General features: G+C 46.1%; 1 protein-coding gene across 7 annotated transcripts in view; it reads right to left on the bottom strand.

Annotated features, from left to right (window-relative positions):
• DENND1A (DENN domain containing 1A) overlaps nt 1-19,073 on the bottom strand; it is a 405,631-nt gene that overhangs the window by 102,465 nt on the left and 284,093 nt on the right. For all 7 annotated transcript variants that reach the window (XM_081150732.1, XM_081150734.1, XM_081150736.1 and 4 more), the window contains one exon: nt 18,889-19,014. In XM_081150732.1, the coding sequence (XP_081006858.1) occupies nt 18,889-19,014 (126 nt within the window). The remainder of the gene's footprint in view (nt 1-18,888; nt 19,015-19,073) is intronic.

Here is a 19,073-nt window from a genome sequence, read left to right as displayed (position 1 = left end):
TAACCGCTGAAAATGGGAAAGTGGCCGGGAATAGACTGCATCTCTCCTGCCAGGCATGCATACCCACTGGTTCACTAACATCTTGCACCACTCTGGGAAATAGTACAATCACTCTGTTTTTGGCTCGGGAAAGGAGGAGACATGTTCGAAGTCACACTGTGAGTGAGCAGCAGAGCCAGGATCTGAAACCGTGCAGGCCTCCTGAGCACACCTTTCTACAGAGGCTGCTGAGGTTGGTGCAGAAACCACAACCGCCAAGCAGCCGTCCTGATTCTATATAGAAAGGGGCTCTTTCTCCTTGCTCTCAGGGCCTACTATGAGGTACGGCCTGGCCTGCTGAGTTAAATCCACCCTTGGGGGAGTGGGACAGTGACAAAAGGAAGGAACAGAGCAAGAACCTCAGCCTCCTTTTTTGAGGGTATCCCTGAAATATGTGCTAACCACTAAACTCCAAGAGAAAAGACACGGTTTGAGAGTTTGCCTCAATCACCTGTATACTAGCATAGGTGGCAGACAAATGTCACAAGCCAGAGGGCAGAGAGAAGATGCTTTAATCCGTCCTTCTCTCTCATTGTAACTCACTGAACAATAATCAGCCTGCATTGTGATCCTTCTCTACAGGAGCCACAGGGGGAAATAATGTAAGAACACGCTCCAAACAAAGGACAAAGTAAGGCAGTCCCTGGACAGCCCACTTCCTTCTGACAAATGGGTAAATCCCTTGGCATTAGGTCAAAAAAACGCATGAGCCTTCTAGGTTCACCCCACTAGCACTCTCCACCATTCTATATTCAAACCCCCACCACTGTCCCCAGCGACTGACCCCTCTCCATCCCTAACCACTGTCTAACACACACATACTCCTGCCTGGATGTCACAGAGAAACTAAGGCCATCAGATGGCCCCCCTCCCCAGCCTCTTCTTTTATCCGGATCCCCACCCCTCCAGGCTCCTTCCCCACTGATGCTCAGGCAGAGGGGCAGAGGGGCTGTTCTCTGCTCCAAGGACACCCACCCTGCTTGGCCAAACCCCTTCCTCATCATGGCCTGGGTTCTGTTAATACTCCCATCTCCCCTAGTTCTTTCTCAACAGCATTTCAATATGTGCAAGTTTCTTCCCATGTTAAAACAACAAACAAACCTGCCACATTTCCCCTGTCCCTATAAAACCACTGGCTAACACCCTCTTCTCACATTACTGCCATAGTCACCTTTCAAAAATGCCTGCATACCCATTAACTCCCTTGCTCTAAGCACTTCTCCACAGCTGCCCCACCGATGTCAGGGTTCATTTTGAGCTTCCTGATATGGCTTATCAAGTCCTCCCCAATCTGGCCCAAACCTACCTGCAAGTTTCACTTCCTGCCCTGCCCCTCCCTGTGCCAGGGACTGTGTTCCCTCTGCCAGGAGGATGCTGCCCTCCCTCCTTTCCCTGGCTCTCACTCCTCAAATCTCACCTTGGATATCACTTCCTCCAGAGCACCTTCACTGAGCCCAGTTCCTGCCTGGGTGCCCCTCCTGGTCTCCCGCACTCTCCTCTACCTGCCCTCTGGAGCACTCATTAAACTACTGGAATTGCCTATCTGCTTGTCATTCTCTCTACTGTCTATCCCATTCTTTGCTGCCAAGCCAATGCCCAACCTGATTACTGACACATGAGAGGGGACAGTCACCGGACAGTAGAAAAACACAGATGTGTGGTATGAATCAGCTCCGAACCTTGGTTCTGAATCTGACTTGCTTTGTGACCTCGGATTGATTGTTTAATGTCCCAGAATCTCAGTTCCCCATCCGTAAAACTGATGCTCCACCTCTCTCAGGTCACTGTATTAAATGAGAGGACATGTGAAAGCACTTGCCCCCATGCAGGGCGCATAATAGGCTTCAGAAATGTTTTCTAAAATTAAGCGAAAAAGTCTAATTATTCAAAAAGGACATTGGAGGTACACGAGAACAGATCTGGCTGGTAAGACACATGACCAGCACTCCATCCGCAATGATGAAAGCAAGCTAAAGGCAGGAGTCACGAACTCAGTATCAAAGCTACTCTGTGTAAAGAAGAGGGTGCCTCCAAAGACGCCAAATTAGAAGAACTAAGTTTCCACATGTTATTCTCATTACTTTCCTAGTGAGCCACTGAGAAACTGAAGCCATTTTCCTTGGGCAGCTTCTCTAGGACACTGTTCTTGCAGAAAACCAGTGTTGATTTCCTCCAGGACTGGGGCTGCCTGGTAGTAACAGAGAAAGAGAAATATTTGCCATATTTACAGCTGGAGCCTGATGGTGTGAAAAAAATCTCCTCATAGACTCCTAAGCCAGAATCCTAGAAGGCAGCCAAGACCCCTGCCTCTCCCTCCAGCCCCCTATTTTTGACTGGTTGATTTCATCTCTTAAATCTCTCTGAGATTTTCTCTCTTTGCTCTATTTCCAATGCTTTAGAGTTCGGAGCTCAGTGTTTCTTCCCAGAACTATTATAACAGCCTTCTCAGTGGTATCTGTCTTGGTCTCATCCCCTTCCAACCAACCTCCTCAATGCCTTCAGGAAAGCAAGTGTTCCCTCTTTAAAGCCTTCAGTGGCTCCACTGACTACAGGGCACCCACCCTTCCTGAGAGGCCTTCAAAGACTTCCACGAACTGTCCCCTACCTCTCAGTGTCATCTTTCAAAGACACCCTATATTCCAGCCACACAGAACAACTTGAGATTTTTTTAATAAAAGGGTGCTCTTGCTGTTCCCTCTGTTTAAAATAATCTTTTGCTTTCTAGAAAACTCCTTCAAGACCCATTTCAAGTGAGTAGCTCCTCCTCTGGGAAGCTACCCTTAACCTATCCTGGCAGAGATAATCACCTCCTTTGTGACACTCTCTTATCTAGCACTTTCCTTCATTATTCTGCATTGCAACTGTTTTTCACAGTTGCTTTCTTTATGGGCCTCTGAGTTTCCCTGTCAAATAAGAGACGATCAATATATTATTTTTTAAAAGAACGAATGACAAAATAACATATATGTTATCTATCTTTGATTGTAATGCCCAAGCTGAGTTGTGTGGGCTCTTACAAAATGTTACTAAACTACTTGAGATAAACAACAAAGAAATTATAAGAGAAGTGATTTGCACAGAAAAAAATCTGTGTGAGCTTGAACCCTTCCTCCCCCACTATAGTGACACTGAACATACAGTGCTCTGTGGATGCTTAACAAATGCTGAAGAATAATAATAGACGTTTTTATATTTATAGAGTAACACTGTGAACATTTCATCACTTCTCTGTGGCTGAAAAATTCTAAGTTTAACAACATCTGCCCAATAAAACAAAACCAAAATTCTGCTACTGAGAAGAGATAAGTGATATACAAACAAACCTTGGTAAACAGTCTATTTAGACAACCAAAAGAATGAGAAAGTTGAAAATTTTGTGTAGCATGAAAGATAAAAAGAAACTAAAGTTCTTTTTCTTAGAAACAACCTAGGATGAAAGTCAAAAAGAGGCCAAATATAACTCTTGACATTTCTCGGGTCTTACAGCTCATGCATCCTGCACAGTATTGGGCTGAAGTCACACTCATCCTCCCAGTGACATCCACCCGCAATGCAGTGATCTGAAGCTATTTCACTGTTCTGGCGTTTTAACTTTGGGATAAACTCATTAATTAAAAAATGATAGAATCCAAGTCAGAAGTTAGGCAGATCTGGGTTCAAATGCAGGCTCTAGTCCTTACTAGCTATTTTACTTGGGGCAAAATCCAATCTCAATTTTTTTAACCCATAAAATTAGGAGAATATCACCTACTCTGGGAGATAATACTTAAGAGTTCAGCAGAACAAAGCAGAGAGAGATAGGAGCAAAAGAAGATGAAAGGGCAGCTGAGAGCACGGATAAGAGATCAGGAAGCTCCAACATATTTACACAGGACTTTCCAGAATAAAAATCAAAACCAAACTGAACAAACAAGAGAAACCCTAGGCTTGGCAAAGACAACGTTTGAAAAGATAATGGCTGAGAATATCCAGAATTAACATTCCTAGATACATTATAGTAAAATTGCAGAATATAAGGTTCCTAGAGAGAAAGAGTGACAATTAGACTGATAACAGATTTCACCAATAAAAACATGAAAAAAACTTCAAAGGGCAGAACGAAAACTGTCAATGCAGTTTCATACCCAGATAAACTAGCCTTCAAGTCAAAGCAAAATAAAGGTATTTTCAGATATACAAAGACAAAAGGGTTTGCAATCTGCGCTGAAAGAAACACTAAAGATAACAATTCAGCAAGAAGAAAAGTGAACCCACAGAAAAACAATGGTGAATACAGGTGTTCACAAAATGTAAAACTAACTACAGTCTATATTTTATTGAAGTGTTTTTTTTAAAAGTAAAATTAATACTCTAATAAGGATAAGATTTGTATACAGGGATGTTCAATGAATAAAGTGTATTAAAGTCCTTGTATTGTTTAGGAAGAGACTAAAGATACTAATTTAGAATGGTTAATTTATATGATTCCTATATATGTAGGTTTATTCCATTTTTTCAGTATTCTGGGCTAGAATCCCAAAAAACCTTCCTGGAAAAGCAAAATGTTTCTCTTTTCCATTTTGTAGATGTAGTCTTCCTAAAATATTTTACAACTAGCTTGCCTCGAACTAAGCTCACGTTTCAATCTACTTTGTGGAAGGTTTATTTAGGGTCCTCTCCCCCTCCACTTTGGTCTTCTTCCAGCTGAGTCATCTTCCCTTCCCTTTTCACATCTGAACTTCAATTTTTTTATCTTCCCCAATACTCTACTCTTTTTCTTCCCTTTAAACTTTTTTGACATAATTTCAGATTTACAGAAAAGTTGAAAGAATAGTGCGAAGAATTCCCATTTACCCTTCGCCTAGATTCTCCAGGTGTTAACATTTCACCACAGGGGTTTGATGTTTTCTCTCCCACGCACACGCACATGCACACGCACACTATTATACAATTCTATATTCTATATTTTATCTGTATAAACTGTTTCTTTGAACCATTTGAGAATACATTCAAGACATGATGTCCCTTCACCCCGGCAGACTGAAGGATAGTCAGTTCTGCTACAACGGGACATATATTGTCCTAAAACTCATCATGCTTAGGGACACAGGCTCAAAAACTTCCCTAATGACATGTGCACCAAGAGGCAGCTGGCCGATGTTGGAGGTGTGTGCATGTGTGTGCTCTGCGTATTCCTATACATCTCAGTCCACCTGGGTGCAGTTCTCTGCACTCACCATTTCTCACAGATGAAATCATGTACAATCCAACATGAAATTCACATTATGCTCAAATTATTCCCTAACATATCAATTGCATTAGAACAATCTTTTGCTGTTAAAACAGGCATTACAGCAAACTGACTGTATTTCCTAGAATCAAGAATGTTCTCAGTGTAATGAATGACCAAAATCAGAAAATTAACACTGATACAATAAAATCTAATCTGCAGCCTTTATTCAGAATTCACCAATTGTCCCAATGTCTTTTTGCAGCACAAGGGAATCCTGGGTCATACACTGCATGCAGTTGTCCTCTCAGTCTCCTCTAATCTAGAATAGTTCTTGGGTCTTCCTTTGTTGCAAGACATTAATATTTTTCGCGAACAGGCCAGCTATTTCGTAGCCTGTTCCGCAATTCAGATCAAACCCTCTACTCTGACGTGAATCTACCACTGTTGGCTGAAGCACAACTGATGCCCGAAATTGTCCTGCATGTGATTCAAGTGTGGAGGTGGGGTCTGTGTCTTTTATCACAGCTCCCTCTGAAGAATCAGGTGAAATCTGCACTGGGAAACCTAGAAAACGGCAGTTACCTAATTGCCCTAACAACAACAACAACAAAAGTCCCTTACTAAAAGACACACAGAAAAGCCACCCGCCACAGAAAGTAATTGGCTCCCCACACCCTGAAGCACAGGAAGTAGCCACTGACCGGACAGCCATTTTTAGAGGCCTGCCGTTCGGATCAATATTTGGGGAAGGCTGTTGCGACTGGAGGCAGAAGACTGGGAACGAATACTTTTTGAGCCTCTTAAGTGGTAACTGTACACATTATGGTGACATGCATTTAATCCCCATGGCAGCTCCTGGCCTGCGTTGTCCTAAATCTTACACTCTTTCTCCCATATTTTACTGTATCTTCTAAGAATTGCAAGGGTTCTCGCGTGTATTGACAAAAAAGGAGTGAGGCCCGGCCAGGCGTGGCCCAGCGGTTGAGCATTGCCCTAGGATCCAGGAGATCGCGGTTCGATTCCCGGTCAGGGCACATGCCCAGGTTGCGGGCTCGATCCCCAGTCGGGGGCGTGCAGGAGGCAGCCGATCAATGACTCTCATCATTGATGTTTCTATCTCTCTCTCTCCCTCTCCCTTCCCCTCTCTGAAATCAATAAAGATATATTAAAAAAAAAAAAAAAGGAGCCAGTACCACTGCAATCCAGGGCAGGGCATGAATCAAAGACAACTCCAGGAACATGTAACCAGATAGCGGCTGTCACTGCTTTACCCAGCACTGGCACTCAGAAACAACATTCCCACACACAAGTACATCTAGGACGTTTTATATAGAAGCTGCAGGGTTACAAGTTCATATTTGGATGAATTTCTCACTTTGGCTTCCTCAGTTTCTACTGTTGATATGTTTCTCCAGAAAACAAAACAACAAAACCCTCACATTCTCTACAGAGCCATGTCCTGTGTCCGAAGCACAGCCCTACCACTTATTTGCCACGAGGCTGTAAAGTGTGAGCTCTGTGCAGGTGCTCAGCACACGTTCTGAAGAACATTTTGAAAGTGCTTTTACTCATTTTAGTAGTGGGCTTTTTTTTCAACTGGATTCTTATCTTGACTAAAACAAAAATAGCATAAATCCATTCACTCACTCACTCACTCACTCACTCACTGACTCTCCTTAGCACACCAAAAACATGGCTAAGAATCTACAGAAACATTCCATTACCCTTTGGCATTCTGAGGTTTCAAACAGGAAGGTTCTAATTAATAGATAACAAGAAATGGTATAATAATGCCATTATTTCTCTAAACAATAGAGAATGCCTCATAATTCCTCCAAATGACAGAGGAAGGAATGGTGCCACACGGGCCTGACTCTCAGACTCCAGAGCTGCCCTGCCATTCCCTGTGCTGCATGTAATGGGGGCCAGAAGGACAAGCCTCTTGGAGTTGGGTGGATGGCTGTGGCTTCTCTGTGTGGGGTGTCTGAAGTCAGGTAGGTTTCAGAACAGGGCACATGACGCTGCCACCACTGAGGAGGCCGTCAGATCATCTGAGCTGCAGGGAGCAACTTACTCATCCAACAGCGCTCCTGAATTCTTTCTTCTGAGACAGGCAATAAAGGGTAAAGGCTGTGAACTGGATTTTCTGTGTTTAGTTCCCCGAAATCTGCAGAAGAATGTTTACTTACATTCCGGTTGAGCCACATCCCCCCTTCCATGGCCCCTGAGGAAATCCAGAACCTCAACATGCCAGGTCAGAACCTCAACCAGAACCTCGACACGCCGGGCCAGAGCCTCAATCAGAACCTCGACACGCCGGGTGAGAATCTTGACAGGCCGGGCCAGAGTCTCAATCAGAACCTCGGCAGGCCGGATCAGAGCCTCAACATGCTGGGTCAAGTCACATTTCCAGACCCTTCAGGAGTCTGGAATGTGTTACACTGGCGGGGTCTAGACCTTGCAATCTCTGAGCTGGATTTTAAGGAAACTGCAATGAAATGAGAGGGGTGGAGGAGGAACATATAAGTTAAAAGAGAATTAAATGCAATATCATCTTTTAAATGGCCAAGACTATACTATAGCATCTAGGGATAAACATTTGGGTAAGAAAACTTTTTTAAAAAAATAGGAAAGGATGGTGGTTACTCTTGGCGGGACGAGGGGTTTTGATGGAAGGGCTCTGTGGGGTGAGTGGTAAGCTCTCTTTCTTGTCGTGGGCAGTGCTGGTCTTATAAGAGCTCCTTAAGCCACTCACTTGATCAAGACAGTTTTCTTTACCTGTTTTACAATAAACAGATTAAAAAAAATGTCTAATGATACCCATCTAGTGGGAAATATTGTAAAGACTGAATGTCAACATTTCTTTGTGAACAATGTCATCATGATAATTCTTACTATCTTTTTAATTAAAATACACATACTATCTTTACTTTGAAAAAGAAAACTTCATACCTACTCCACCGTTTCCTCGTAGGATAGCATGTAGAGAAAGCTCAGCTTTAGATTAAAGAGTTATTTTTAACATATTTAAAAACTAATATTGTTGATAAAGGGGACAGCTATACATGAGGGGGGACAGGAGATATATGGGAAATCTCTGTACTTCCACTTAATTTTACTGTGAACCTGAAACTGCTCTAAAAGATAAAGTTTATTTAAAAAAACACCCCACCTAATATTAACTTCTTTCCAAGTGCCAGGCACCTGCTGTATTATCTCGTTTAATCTTCATACAAGCCGATGAGGTAGATTACATTTGTTCTACCCTTTTACAGATGAGGAGACCGAAGCGCAGAGGGGTTAATTAACTTCCTGGAAATTATATCAGTGGAAAAGTAGAACCCAGGTCTATCTGACTCCTGTGGGCAGGGCCACATTTGATCCATCTCTCAGCACCCAGTAGCTACTTATGGAATTAAGCTGATTTACTGAATGCTGAAGATCAGGACACAGGTACTTAGATTCCATAAGCCGCTACCCTTCTTGGCAGGAGAGAGAGAAGAGGTGACGAGTTCCTGTGAGCCTACCAGTCACAGAGACCTTCTCCAGGGCAGAATGGTCTCGCAGCACTGGGGCTTGAGTCCAAGCTGGCGAGATGCTTTCTGCATCCAGATTAAATGTGTTTGGGACCCAGAGTGATGAAAGAGACAGCTACTCGCTGCTGACAGCAGGGAGTGCAGCAGAAATGTGTTCTGTACCCTAGGAATGCAGTTACCACCCAACACACTGAATTATCAACTCGAGTGAGCAGTGAGATGCTACAGTTCATGTTTCTTCACTAGATGCTGGAAACCACCATCCAGGAGGATCGGAAGCAGCTGGGACCAGTGGGAAAACCGCGAGTTCTAGAGGCAGCCAGACCTGGCCTCCAATCCTGGCCCCAGCCCTTACCAGCACCCACTCACCTGGGGGTTCTCTCCAGCCCTCTCCTCGGCTACCTTTCTCTGCAACACTTACCATCCCCTGGCACACTACACGCTGACTTTCATCTCTGTTTCCTCTCGGTGTCTGCCTGGAACATGAGGGATTCGAGGGCTGGAACACGACTGTGTTCACTGCTGAGTCTCCGAGCACCTAGATGAGTCTCCGAGCACCTAGACCCGTGCCTGGCATAGTAGGGTCTTGGCAATGCTAGTTCAAAGTTGGTTTAAACTATTTCAACCCTCTGTGTTTAAGTTCCTCATCTGTAAACGGGATAATACCAAGCACACCTAACCAAGAAAATACAAATGAAGGGCAAGAAGTAAGGGTTCAGTAGATACTGGTTTTCCCCCTCCCATACTTCTTTAGCATAACGCTCATCAACCGGGGATAAAACTATTTAACTCGGGATGGAACTTCCCCTTCAAAGAACAGAGAAAGACCATTTAGCTGGCCGCTGACTTGCTCAGGACACCACCCTCAAAACCTATAGGCCATTTTTAACGTTGTAAAGGTGAGAGGAAAAATGTATCACAGCAGCAACGTGGGCCAAGAGAGTCTTAAGCAAATGGCGTACGAGTAATGCCAGTGAGCTGTGGCTTATGAGCACAGGGCGAGTGGAACCTGCCGGGTCACATCACTAACAGGGCCCAGCAACCAAACCTAAATAGCCTCCTCCAACCCTGCCACACCCCCGTGGGCTGTGACTGCTGGTGACTTGGGCACTCGCTGGACAAAAGGGAAGCTACCTCCCAGAGAACCTGTACTTTACGTCTGTCATCTCACTGAATTTTAAAAATAATTTTGTGAGGGTGGCATTCTTATCCCCACATAACAAGTGAAAAAGGAAGTGATCCCCAAGGTTCCACATTTCTCAAGAAGCAGCTCTCCTGGCACCTCAGTGTTCTGTAGGCTGCACTGAACGGATGCCTACAACACATGTGGCGCTCCCTTAAAGCCTGAGTACTCCACTGCACATTTTACAAGCTTACCCCCACTCCAACGCCCCCAGGAAGTGAATATATTAAGATAAGAAATTAGACACATACTAGATAGTAATTGCTACCTAATAAAACTTTGCCAATTCACTGAAGTTTGAGGTAGTCAATCAACATCTGTGGATTTCTAACACTGCTGTTAGCTCCAGGCTAAGCCCAAAAAGTTTTAAATACCTTGCTCTTGTTTCATTATGAAACGAACCAGCCAGGCACATGTCTAGGGAGCCCTGTGAAGGTATGGTTTTAGTCGAGATTTTCTGTCCTATTTTATAGTTGAGGAGCTGAGGTTCAGAAAGGTAAGGTAACTTGCCTGGAGTCACACAGATGAGAAGAGGCAGAGTCCCGGTTAGCACCAGGTTTAACAATAAATCAGGGGGCTTTTAATGTCACATGTTGTTGTTTACCTGGTGTGTGTGTGACGGAACAGCCTTAATATCTGGGGTCCGGTTCTGAGCGTGTCTGATCTTAGACCCACCCTCCACTCTTCTGCTCTCTTCTGTATAGAAGGGGGGCTGCCTTCCCTGGGCTCTCAGGTTGGCGGGCTTTCGCTTAGCTGGCACATGTGAGGAGGTCCTGGCGAGGGATTAGGAGGTGCAGGACGGAAGGGAGCACCTGAGTGTGTCTCCTCCCTCTGCCTGGGTGGGCTGCCAGCATGGTTCACCTCCTTTGTGACTCATGGGCCCACTGCAGAGACCCACGGGTTCCAGCTTCAGTCAGGTGACACCGGCCCTGGGCCCAGGACACCACTCCTGCTGCTGCTCACCTCTGAATTACCTCTCTGCCCTTTTTTGAGCCTCAGCTCCTCCCTCTCGCAGTTGAATAACCATTTCCTTGAATTATTTTCTCTCTTGTAAACACCCGAAGGGGTCTCTGTTGTCTTCATTAGAACCTGATTGATACAATGATCAAGGTGTTGGACCAAGGAGACCATGTGGCAGTCTGTGGTCCTGGCTGGGCTCTGTGTCTCAAGACCAACTGTTGGCTACAAACCTCTGTCTGGCCAGACAAGAAACGCTTCACAGAAACATGCTCTTCTTTCTCCAGGGCTCATAGCTATGAGACTGGGGTAAAGTGAGCACAGTCAGTATCCTAACTCCATGGCCTTAGAGCAAGAAAAATTCATCATCTCATTAGCTATAGCAGCGTTTCCCAAACTGTGGGGAGGAGCAGGAGATGCATGGAATGTTAATAGGTATTCTGGGAGAAAAGCCTTTTAAAAATGCTGGGTTACACCCAGTTAACCAGATTTCTTTCCAGGAGGGCTTCAGTGATATATATTTAAATATCTAAAGAGAGAAGTTACAGTATGCAACACACGCCAATCCCAAATTTTATGTGATCAGAAAACATATCAACATCCTGTGGATCTAATACTTCAAGGAACACTGGTCTAGCAATGCTGGTTTATGGGCTTAGTGCTAAAACCCTTTTGTGGCCTTCTAGGTCTTTCCTGGACTGGAGCTAAGCCCTTCTCCACTTCTTCCTTGGACACATTGCTTTTCCCTGTCTGTGTCCTGGCCATGGCACCCGACCACGCACATAGTCTCAACGCCCCTTGCCTTTCTTGAGCTACTTTCTGCTCCTGCTCCTGGGGAAATGCCACTTTTCCCATAAGGTGCCATCCCAGGTGCCTCCTTCCGTGGAAACTTCCTCGGTCTCCAGGCAGAAGCAATCTTTCTGCTTTGGATGCCTGGACAGCATTCTGCTACAGCAGTTACCACACCTCAGTGCAACTCTGCTTGCTTTCTGTCTCCACCCTGCACTATGTGCAAGCCAGTGCTCAAAGCACAGTGCTCACCAGGTCAGGTTTGTGGGGATACAAACACCCCAGTGTTTAAAATATTTGCATCATTTTCTGCTATCTAAGCTTGATTATAATTGACTTAAAATTCATGTTAAATAAAAGTTCCACTGTTGTGAGGATCCCTAATAAATTAACTCTATGTTAATGCAGCTATTTTTATTATGATGACAATAATTGAGTTTTTTAAAAATCCCCAAATCCATAGAAAAATAGCTACCCTCAAGAACGCTCAGCGCCAGGATTACCACTGTGACGAGGAAGTCCGCCACTAGGTGTCAGCCCAGGAAAAGAGGAGGGAGGGCTGCACTGGCAAGTGGTTTACTTTTCATCCAATTATCGCCATAAATATAAAAAACTTAAACAAAATATTAAGCAATTAAAATGATCTATTAAAGGAATGTTTTTAAAAAGATATCTAAAATGCTGACATTTCCCCTTTGCAAAATAGTTTATAAATGGTGTTAGTTTAACCTGCATTTTTCAAGAAAAGAAACATTTGCACAGATTAGAGACATTGACTCCTAAGAGGAAACCAGCTCGGTTTTCTTCTGAAATGCCCTGAAACTGTACACAATACGGACCATATGGTAATCACCATTGTGGCAAGTGGTCAGAGGAAAGAGCATGGTTGCTAGAATTAGGCAGATGGAGGGTTCGAATCCTGGCTCTGCCACTTCTTAAAAAGGGACATAACCGTTCCTCGCCTTGGTTTCCCATCAGTAAAATGGGGCTACACCACTCTCACCATATGGGGACTATAAAAACCACATAAGGGAATATATGTAAAGAGTGTAGCATATAATAAATGCTCCATATTATTTTCTTTTCCTTAAGACTTCAAGTCTTAATGATTTATTTAACAAAGCTGTGTTTCAGCTCCCAAACAACCAAAGACATTATAATCATTGAGCACTTTCTATGTATCAGGCTCCGTGCCCGGGGTACATGAGTAATCACCACACTCCGCCCCCTTCCGGAGCGGGATTCCGGGGTTTTCTTTGTGCGGGGAGCGTACGACTGAATGTGGTACAGCTGTGTATTCCCGAGACTGTATCCACACCCCACAAAAATCAGTGTGGGTGCGCGTCCAGTGGGGGGTAGAGGGAAGGAAATTTACGTTATCCTCTAATCACCATAAATTCCAGAGTGTCCTCCACAGAACAAACCCACCATCACTCCATCTCCTGCTCCTGAGCCTCTGCCACGTGCTGGGGAATAAGAAAGAACAGACAAAATCCTGTTCTTGAAAAGCTCACAGGCCAGCTATGTTCATGAAGCCCCACACGACCGTTTCAGGCTCTAAACTGTCAAATGTTATCACTGCTTGAAAATGAGTCAGAAAGGTTTCCATTTCAGAGTCTCATCGAAAAGTAAAAGACCCTAAAGTGATCATTTGACTTAGAACATGGGTAACAGCAACCGCTTCTCTTTGCCACCGCCCCACAAAGATTCAGTGTTTAAGGCGTCCACGAGGGGATCGGCTCGCTCCGTTCATACGCCTGCCTCTTGTACTTTCCCAACTAGACCTGAACATTTATTGCACATGGTGCTTTCACAGGGGGCGATCCTCTTCAGATCCTAACTGGCTACCATGCAGCTGCCACTTGTGCCTTTGGTTGACATTTATACATCCATGCTTGGTGTCTGTGTCAGATTACTCTTCTCATGCTCTAAGGTGAACTGTGGATGCTTTTTCAAAAACTAAGCATCTAGATTGTGTGACACTGAAAAGTGACCACCAGTCTTTCTGATGCAGAGCATGGGAAAATAGGTAGCATTCGTTCAGCCATTCATTCAACACACATTTAATGAGCACCTACTAGTATGTGACTATGTGAGGGACACCAGGAGTACAAAACATGGTCCCATCCTACGGGAACAAAGTAAGAAAGCGGCCAGATTATTAAATGAGATAAAAAAAATTCTTAGAATTTAAAGTCTAGAGTTCCTTCTGGATAGTCTATGATACACTAACTGTGTTTTATTTTTCAAGTATTTTAGAACATAGGAGAACTTAAGGTTCATCATATTTAGTGACGCTCTTTGAAATCACTCAGTGAGGCTTGATCATCGTGTTGAAGCAGATTTCCGGCCAGTTCTCATCTCTCACGTGAGGACCTACTTTTTATGGGCCATCTTCTTCTAAAACAGCGGTTCCCAGTTCAGCCGTTGTTCATGGTGTGGCTCCAAGGTGCCCGGACTTCCAAACTGTGTTCCTGAGCAACACCACTGTCCCTGGCAGGTGGACAGTGGAGATTTGGTGCCAACAGTGAACAATGGTCCTCTTATCCCCACCGGCAAAAAATGTTTTCATGAAATAGAAAAAATGATTCTCAATAATATTTCCTTATGCATTTTTAAAACAGACTAGTGCATTTCTTAATTTTGAACCCTTGGTACCTACCCCCCCCCCGCCTGTAAGTGCTGCTGAGCAATAACATGAATGAATGAATAAATATCAAATAAATATTAAAGGGAATAATTAAATATTCCCTTAATTAAAGGGAAATAATGAAATATTTAAAAATTAAATATGTAATTTCTTACAAATCCTTTATGTATCATTTGAGATAGAAGCCAAACGTTCACAGTAAAAGATAGTGTTACTCAGCCAAGAGACAGATGCTTTTCTGACCTGCTCCAATACAGCCTTGCCCCTTCAAGCCTGAAAGCTGGGCTATCACTCTGCTTTTATCTTAACTTCTCTGTCTTCAAGGGGTTTTAGGTAGATAAGTATGACTCAGCAGAGTCCTGTGCACATTCAGGGCCTGTAAGGGAGATGATGCCAGCGTGCCCGCAGCTGGATCTGGAAGCCGGGCCTCTTGGGGTGAACTGAGCAGCAAGACTGGAGGAGCTGCCTGCTGCCTGCACGGCCTCCTTCGCAGACACCCTGGCTGGCTGCTGACTGCCCCCAGCCTGGCATTCACTCCCTGCGGGCAGGGGCTGTGCTCCACTCACCCTGGGGACACCCAGCCAGCAGGCTGGCCGGGAGAGAGCACCACACGCTAGTTGAATAAGCAATCTCAGATGCTCCATCTGTACGGGCCTTCCCACAGGCACTGGCACAGAACAGGATGCAGCTCAAAGCACCGATAGCCACCGGTTTTGCCTTCTGATCTAACATTTACCAAGGACCTGCAGCAGACAGGCCCTGGGGACAGGCGCCTTCACATGTGTTGTCTTACGACGACTCCAGGTAACATGAGCTATGAAATGAGAAACTCCGGACAGAAAAAGGGATGGAATTAGAAGACACGGTCTATTTTTGAAAGTTCTTTAAAACTAAGGCTACTGTGCTATGAAATGTCTTTCAAAGAGAGGGCGGTGGGCTAGTCTTATTCAGATTTCATGATGACACAGTTTTAAACAAAGGAGAAGTAAAAGTGAGATTCTTGTTAAAATTCATTTGTTCTCTACAGGCAGGAGAAAGAGGAACTTCCAAGGCAAATTCAAGACCCGCACAGCTATGCTCACCCTCCAGAAGCTACATCTCCCACCAAGCTGGAAAGGATCCTTGGCCCGGCAATTAAAATCATTTGTCTTTTATCTCCTTCCTGCCAAAAAGGACCCCAGCCCTAACTAGTTAATCCCTAACACACACTGCTACTCCCAGAGTTGCCTGGCAACTGCTAGGAGGCGTGTCAGAGAGCAAGAAAGGCCTAAATAAATGAGCTGCAGCCCGGCTGCGCCTGACATGGATAAAGGGGGTTTTCGCGAATGGAGCTGCCTGGCTGCTTGTGGTTCTGTCATTTAAGTGGAGATGAACAAGTTGGCTTGGCCGATACTGTTAAATATCTTGGGCTTTGCACCTGATATTCTCCGGGTGGCTGGAAAATGGGTCGCATGCCCTGCGATTTGCAGACACTCTCCCCCTGCCAGGCAGCAGCAACCCGAAGCCTAGAGAGAGGATGGGGTGCGATGTGTGCACACTGGACAGAGACCCAGGGCCAGCCCCCAGCCCCACACGCTTCCCTGTGCCTTCATTTCCTTCACCCGTCCTTCCATCCACCATTCCCAAATATGCTCACGGATCCACACCGTGCCCCGACCCATGCCGGGTGCTGGGAACGCAGAGAGAAAGGGTTAAGAAAGTGGCACATGTGGGAACCAGAACAAAGGCGGCGGGAGGGGTGGCGGGAGGAACCTGAGTGCCCGGCGCCATCTGAGCCTCCACCTCCCACCTGTGAAAGGGACAGGGCGAGGCGCTGGTGGGAAGTGCTGAGGTCACGCGTGGAGCCCTGAGATGAAGCGAGCTCGGCCCTGGGGGCGGCCGCTGAGCAGGTGGGAGCGTGGCTGCTGCCGGCCCCCCTTCGCGCCCCACTTCCTGACCCTCAGGAGAGCCTCGGAGACCATTCCCGGGGCCCCGGAGAGGCACCACCGGTGAGCACTGTGTTCATGTTTACAAACCACGGTCCCACAACTGTGCCTGACCCAAGTCTCAGCACGGTACCCACACCACACTGGGTGTGGCGCCCACAAAGCCCTCCACCTTGGACTATTCTCCCACCACTGGCTGCTGCTTGGACCCTGCCGGGTAATCTGCCTCAGAGGTGCCCCATCCGGCCACCACCTGCTCTGGCCACCAACTTTCTTCCTCACCTGATTATCTAAAGATGCTCACCACAGTGTGGTTTAAAGTGGTGAAAGGGGGCTGACAAATGAAAGGACCAGGGCCGGGATGGTGTGGTGGCCCCCACATGATTTCAGATCCCACAAATCGATAACAGTCTCTGCGAGTGGGGCCCAGCTGCCCCTCTAAGAGCCCCGCAGGTGATTCTGATCACAGCCAAGGCTGGGAACCACTGGAGTCACCTGATGGGATATGTGTGGCCACTACAAATGACACTTAAGAATTTTTATATGATATGAATAAATGCTTACAACGTACTAAAAGGCAAAACCAAACAACTGGGGACTGGATTGTTCTGATGGTAATTTCTCAACTGTCTAAAAGTAAAATCCCCAAAACCAAAAACCAAGTGAAACAAAAAAAACCCAAAACATCCTAAAACCTGGGTAGAAACATGCTAACCTGTTATCTTAGCTCCAGATGATAGGATATGGGTGTCTTCTCACTCAAGTCCTCTTTCTTTAAACATTTCTCACCAAGAGCAGATGTTTTATAATCAGAGAAATACAGTGGCCTGGCAAGGCTGCCCTATCCCCTCGGCACTGGGCTGCCTGCCACCCCAGAGGCTCGTCCAAGTCACCATTCCCATCCCACCCCACCCCTGTGTGGCTAGTGTCCCCCACCCTTCACCCCTTCCTGGGCTCTCATGTGCTTTGCAGTTCATTATTTTAATTAATTCCTCAAACAATCCTCTATGGGATGTGTTGGCATCCCATTTTTCGGATGAGAACTGGCCAGCATTAAATCTATGGTTTAGACACCATCTAGGCAACATGGTGATGAAGTGCAGTAAGAAAATGTCAGGCCCTCTGGCTTCCCTCTTGGCCTTACAGAAAAAAGCCATTTTGGTACAGATGAATGGGGCTGAGAACATGATAAATCTGCCGTATTTCGGTGCTTACCAGTTGCCTACCATGGGCACTTGGTCTGTCCCATGTTGCGACCATTATAAGGACTGCTGTTGGGGACCCCTTTGTGTTGAGCTTCTCCTTTCTCTACTCTGGGGTCACCATCCTCTCCCAGGACTAAATCTCGGGAGACATTTGGACATTTCTTGCCCCCTTGTCTCCATATTTTAGTCTATTACTATGTGCATCTAAGTCATTCCTTCTTCATGTACCTTTTCCTGGTGTAACCACCAGAGGGCTTTCTTCTGAGCTCCCTTATGAGTCCCCTGGTCTCTGTTTCCAACTTGCCTTTCCATCCATTGCCATCCAGACATGACTTCAGTCACGCTACACCTCTGCTCACATCTTACACTCCCCATAGGGTGAAGTGCACGCTCCCAGCCCAGCACCCAAACTCTGTCAAATTCGGCTCCAACCTCTCCTGCAGCCCCATCTCCCCACCCAAACCCCTGACCCCAGACAAAGTGGCCTAGAGGGGTCCTGCCTCCAAGCCTCTGCTCACTCAGTTCACTCCACACTCAGCACAGGAAGGGATTCTGTCTTTCCTTTCCCAACCTTTACCCATCTGACCCAGGTCAAGCTTCACCTTTCCTATGTTTTATGACGCATTTGAGCCTTATAACCACCTGGAGATGTAGAATGCTAGGTATTCTTATTTCACGCTGAAGAAACTGAAGTTTAAAGAGATTAAGTGGCTTGCTCAAGGCTGTACAACTTAGAAGTACAGAGACAGGCTTTAAACTCCAGGGCTTGCACTCTGAAATCCAACACCTTCCAGAGGCAAAAGCAAGTACAACCATAAAATCCTCCAGAGGACCCACCTGTGCCCAACCATACACCCACCAACACGGGCCAGGATTCTAGACATACACCTGGCAACTGTGGGCTCACTGGGAGGTGGGGACACTTCACGTCTGTCGGTCCTCAGCATCCTAAGGAAAGAACTGAGCCAGCTGCCTCATTCTCAGTTTAGAGATGGGAAGACTACAGTAGTTTCCTTAATTTACACCAGCTCTCAAAGGGACACCAAACCTGACTGGTCTGGCTGGGCCCGAGGTCAGGACAAAGAGGCTGAGCCACCTCACTGGGAGACAAGCAGGACACGGGCATGTATTAACACCCAGTCGGTGCCACTGTCGGCGAGGGGAGGGGTCGTAACATTCGCAGGAGCAGTTAGTGCCTCACTTGTGGCTGGCGGCTTCCTTGTGCTAAGAGACAGGGCATGGGGGGACCCTCCCTGCCGCCCACCATACAGACGCCCCACCTCTTCTAGGTGAATTCAACAACCAGGCGAACTGCGGGGTTCTCGTGGCCCCTGAGGTACGTTTCTTAGCCCTGACCAGACATGGATTATAACACGCCAAGAAGTTACTCACTGGCTCGATTTTCAGAGCGTTCCGGTAGCTGCCGAAGAAGGCGGCCTGGGCCTTGAGGAAGGCTCTGGCCACACCGTCGCCAGTGGTGGTGGAGACCTTCTTCAGTCGGTTCTTCAGGGAGGAGATCTGGTGACCGAGAGAAAGGAGACAGGTTGAGGGCAGGGTCGGAGGAGGACAGCTGGCTA

This window comes from Miniopterus schreibersii (genome assembly GCF_964146895.1).
Source record: "Miniopterus schreibersii genome assembly, chromosome: 11".
Classification (NCBI taxonomy): Eukaryota; Metazoa; Chordata; class Mammalia; order Chiroptera; family Miniopteridae; genus Miniopterus; species Miniopterus schreibersii.
The sequence above is the reverse complement of the archived record's forward strand: the minus strand, read 5'-3'. Positions and strand labels throughout refer to the sequence as shown.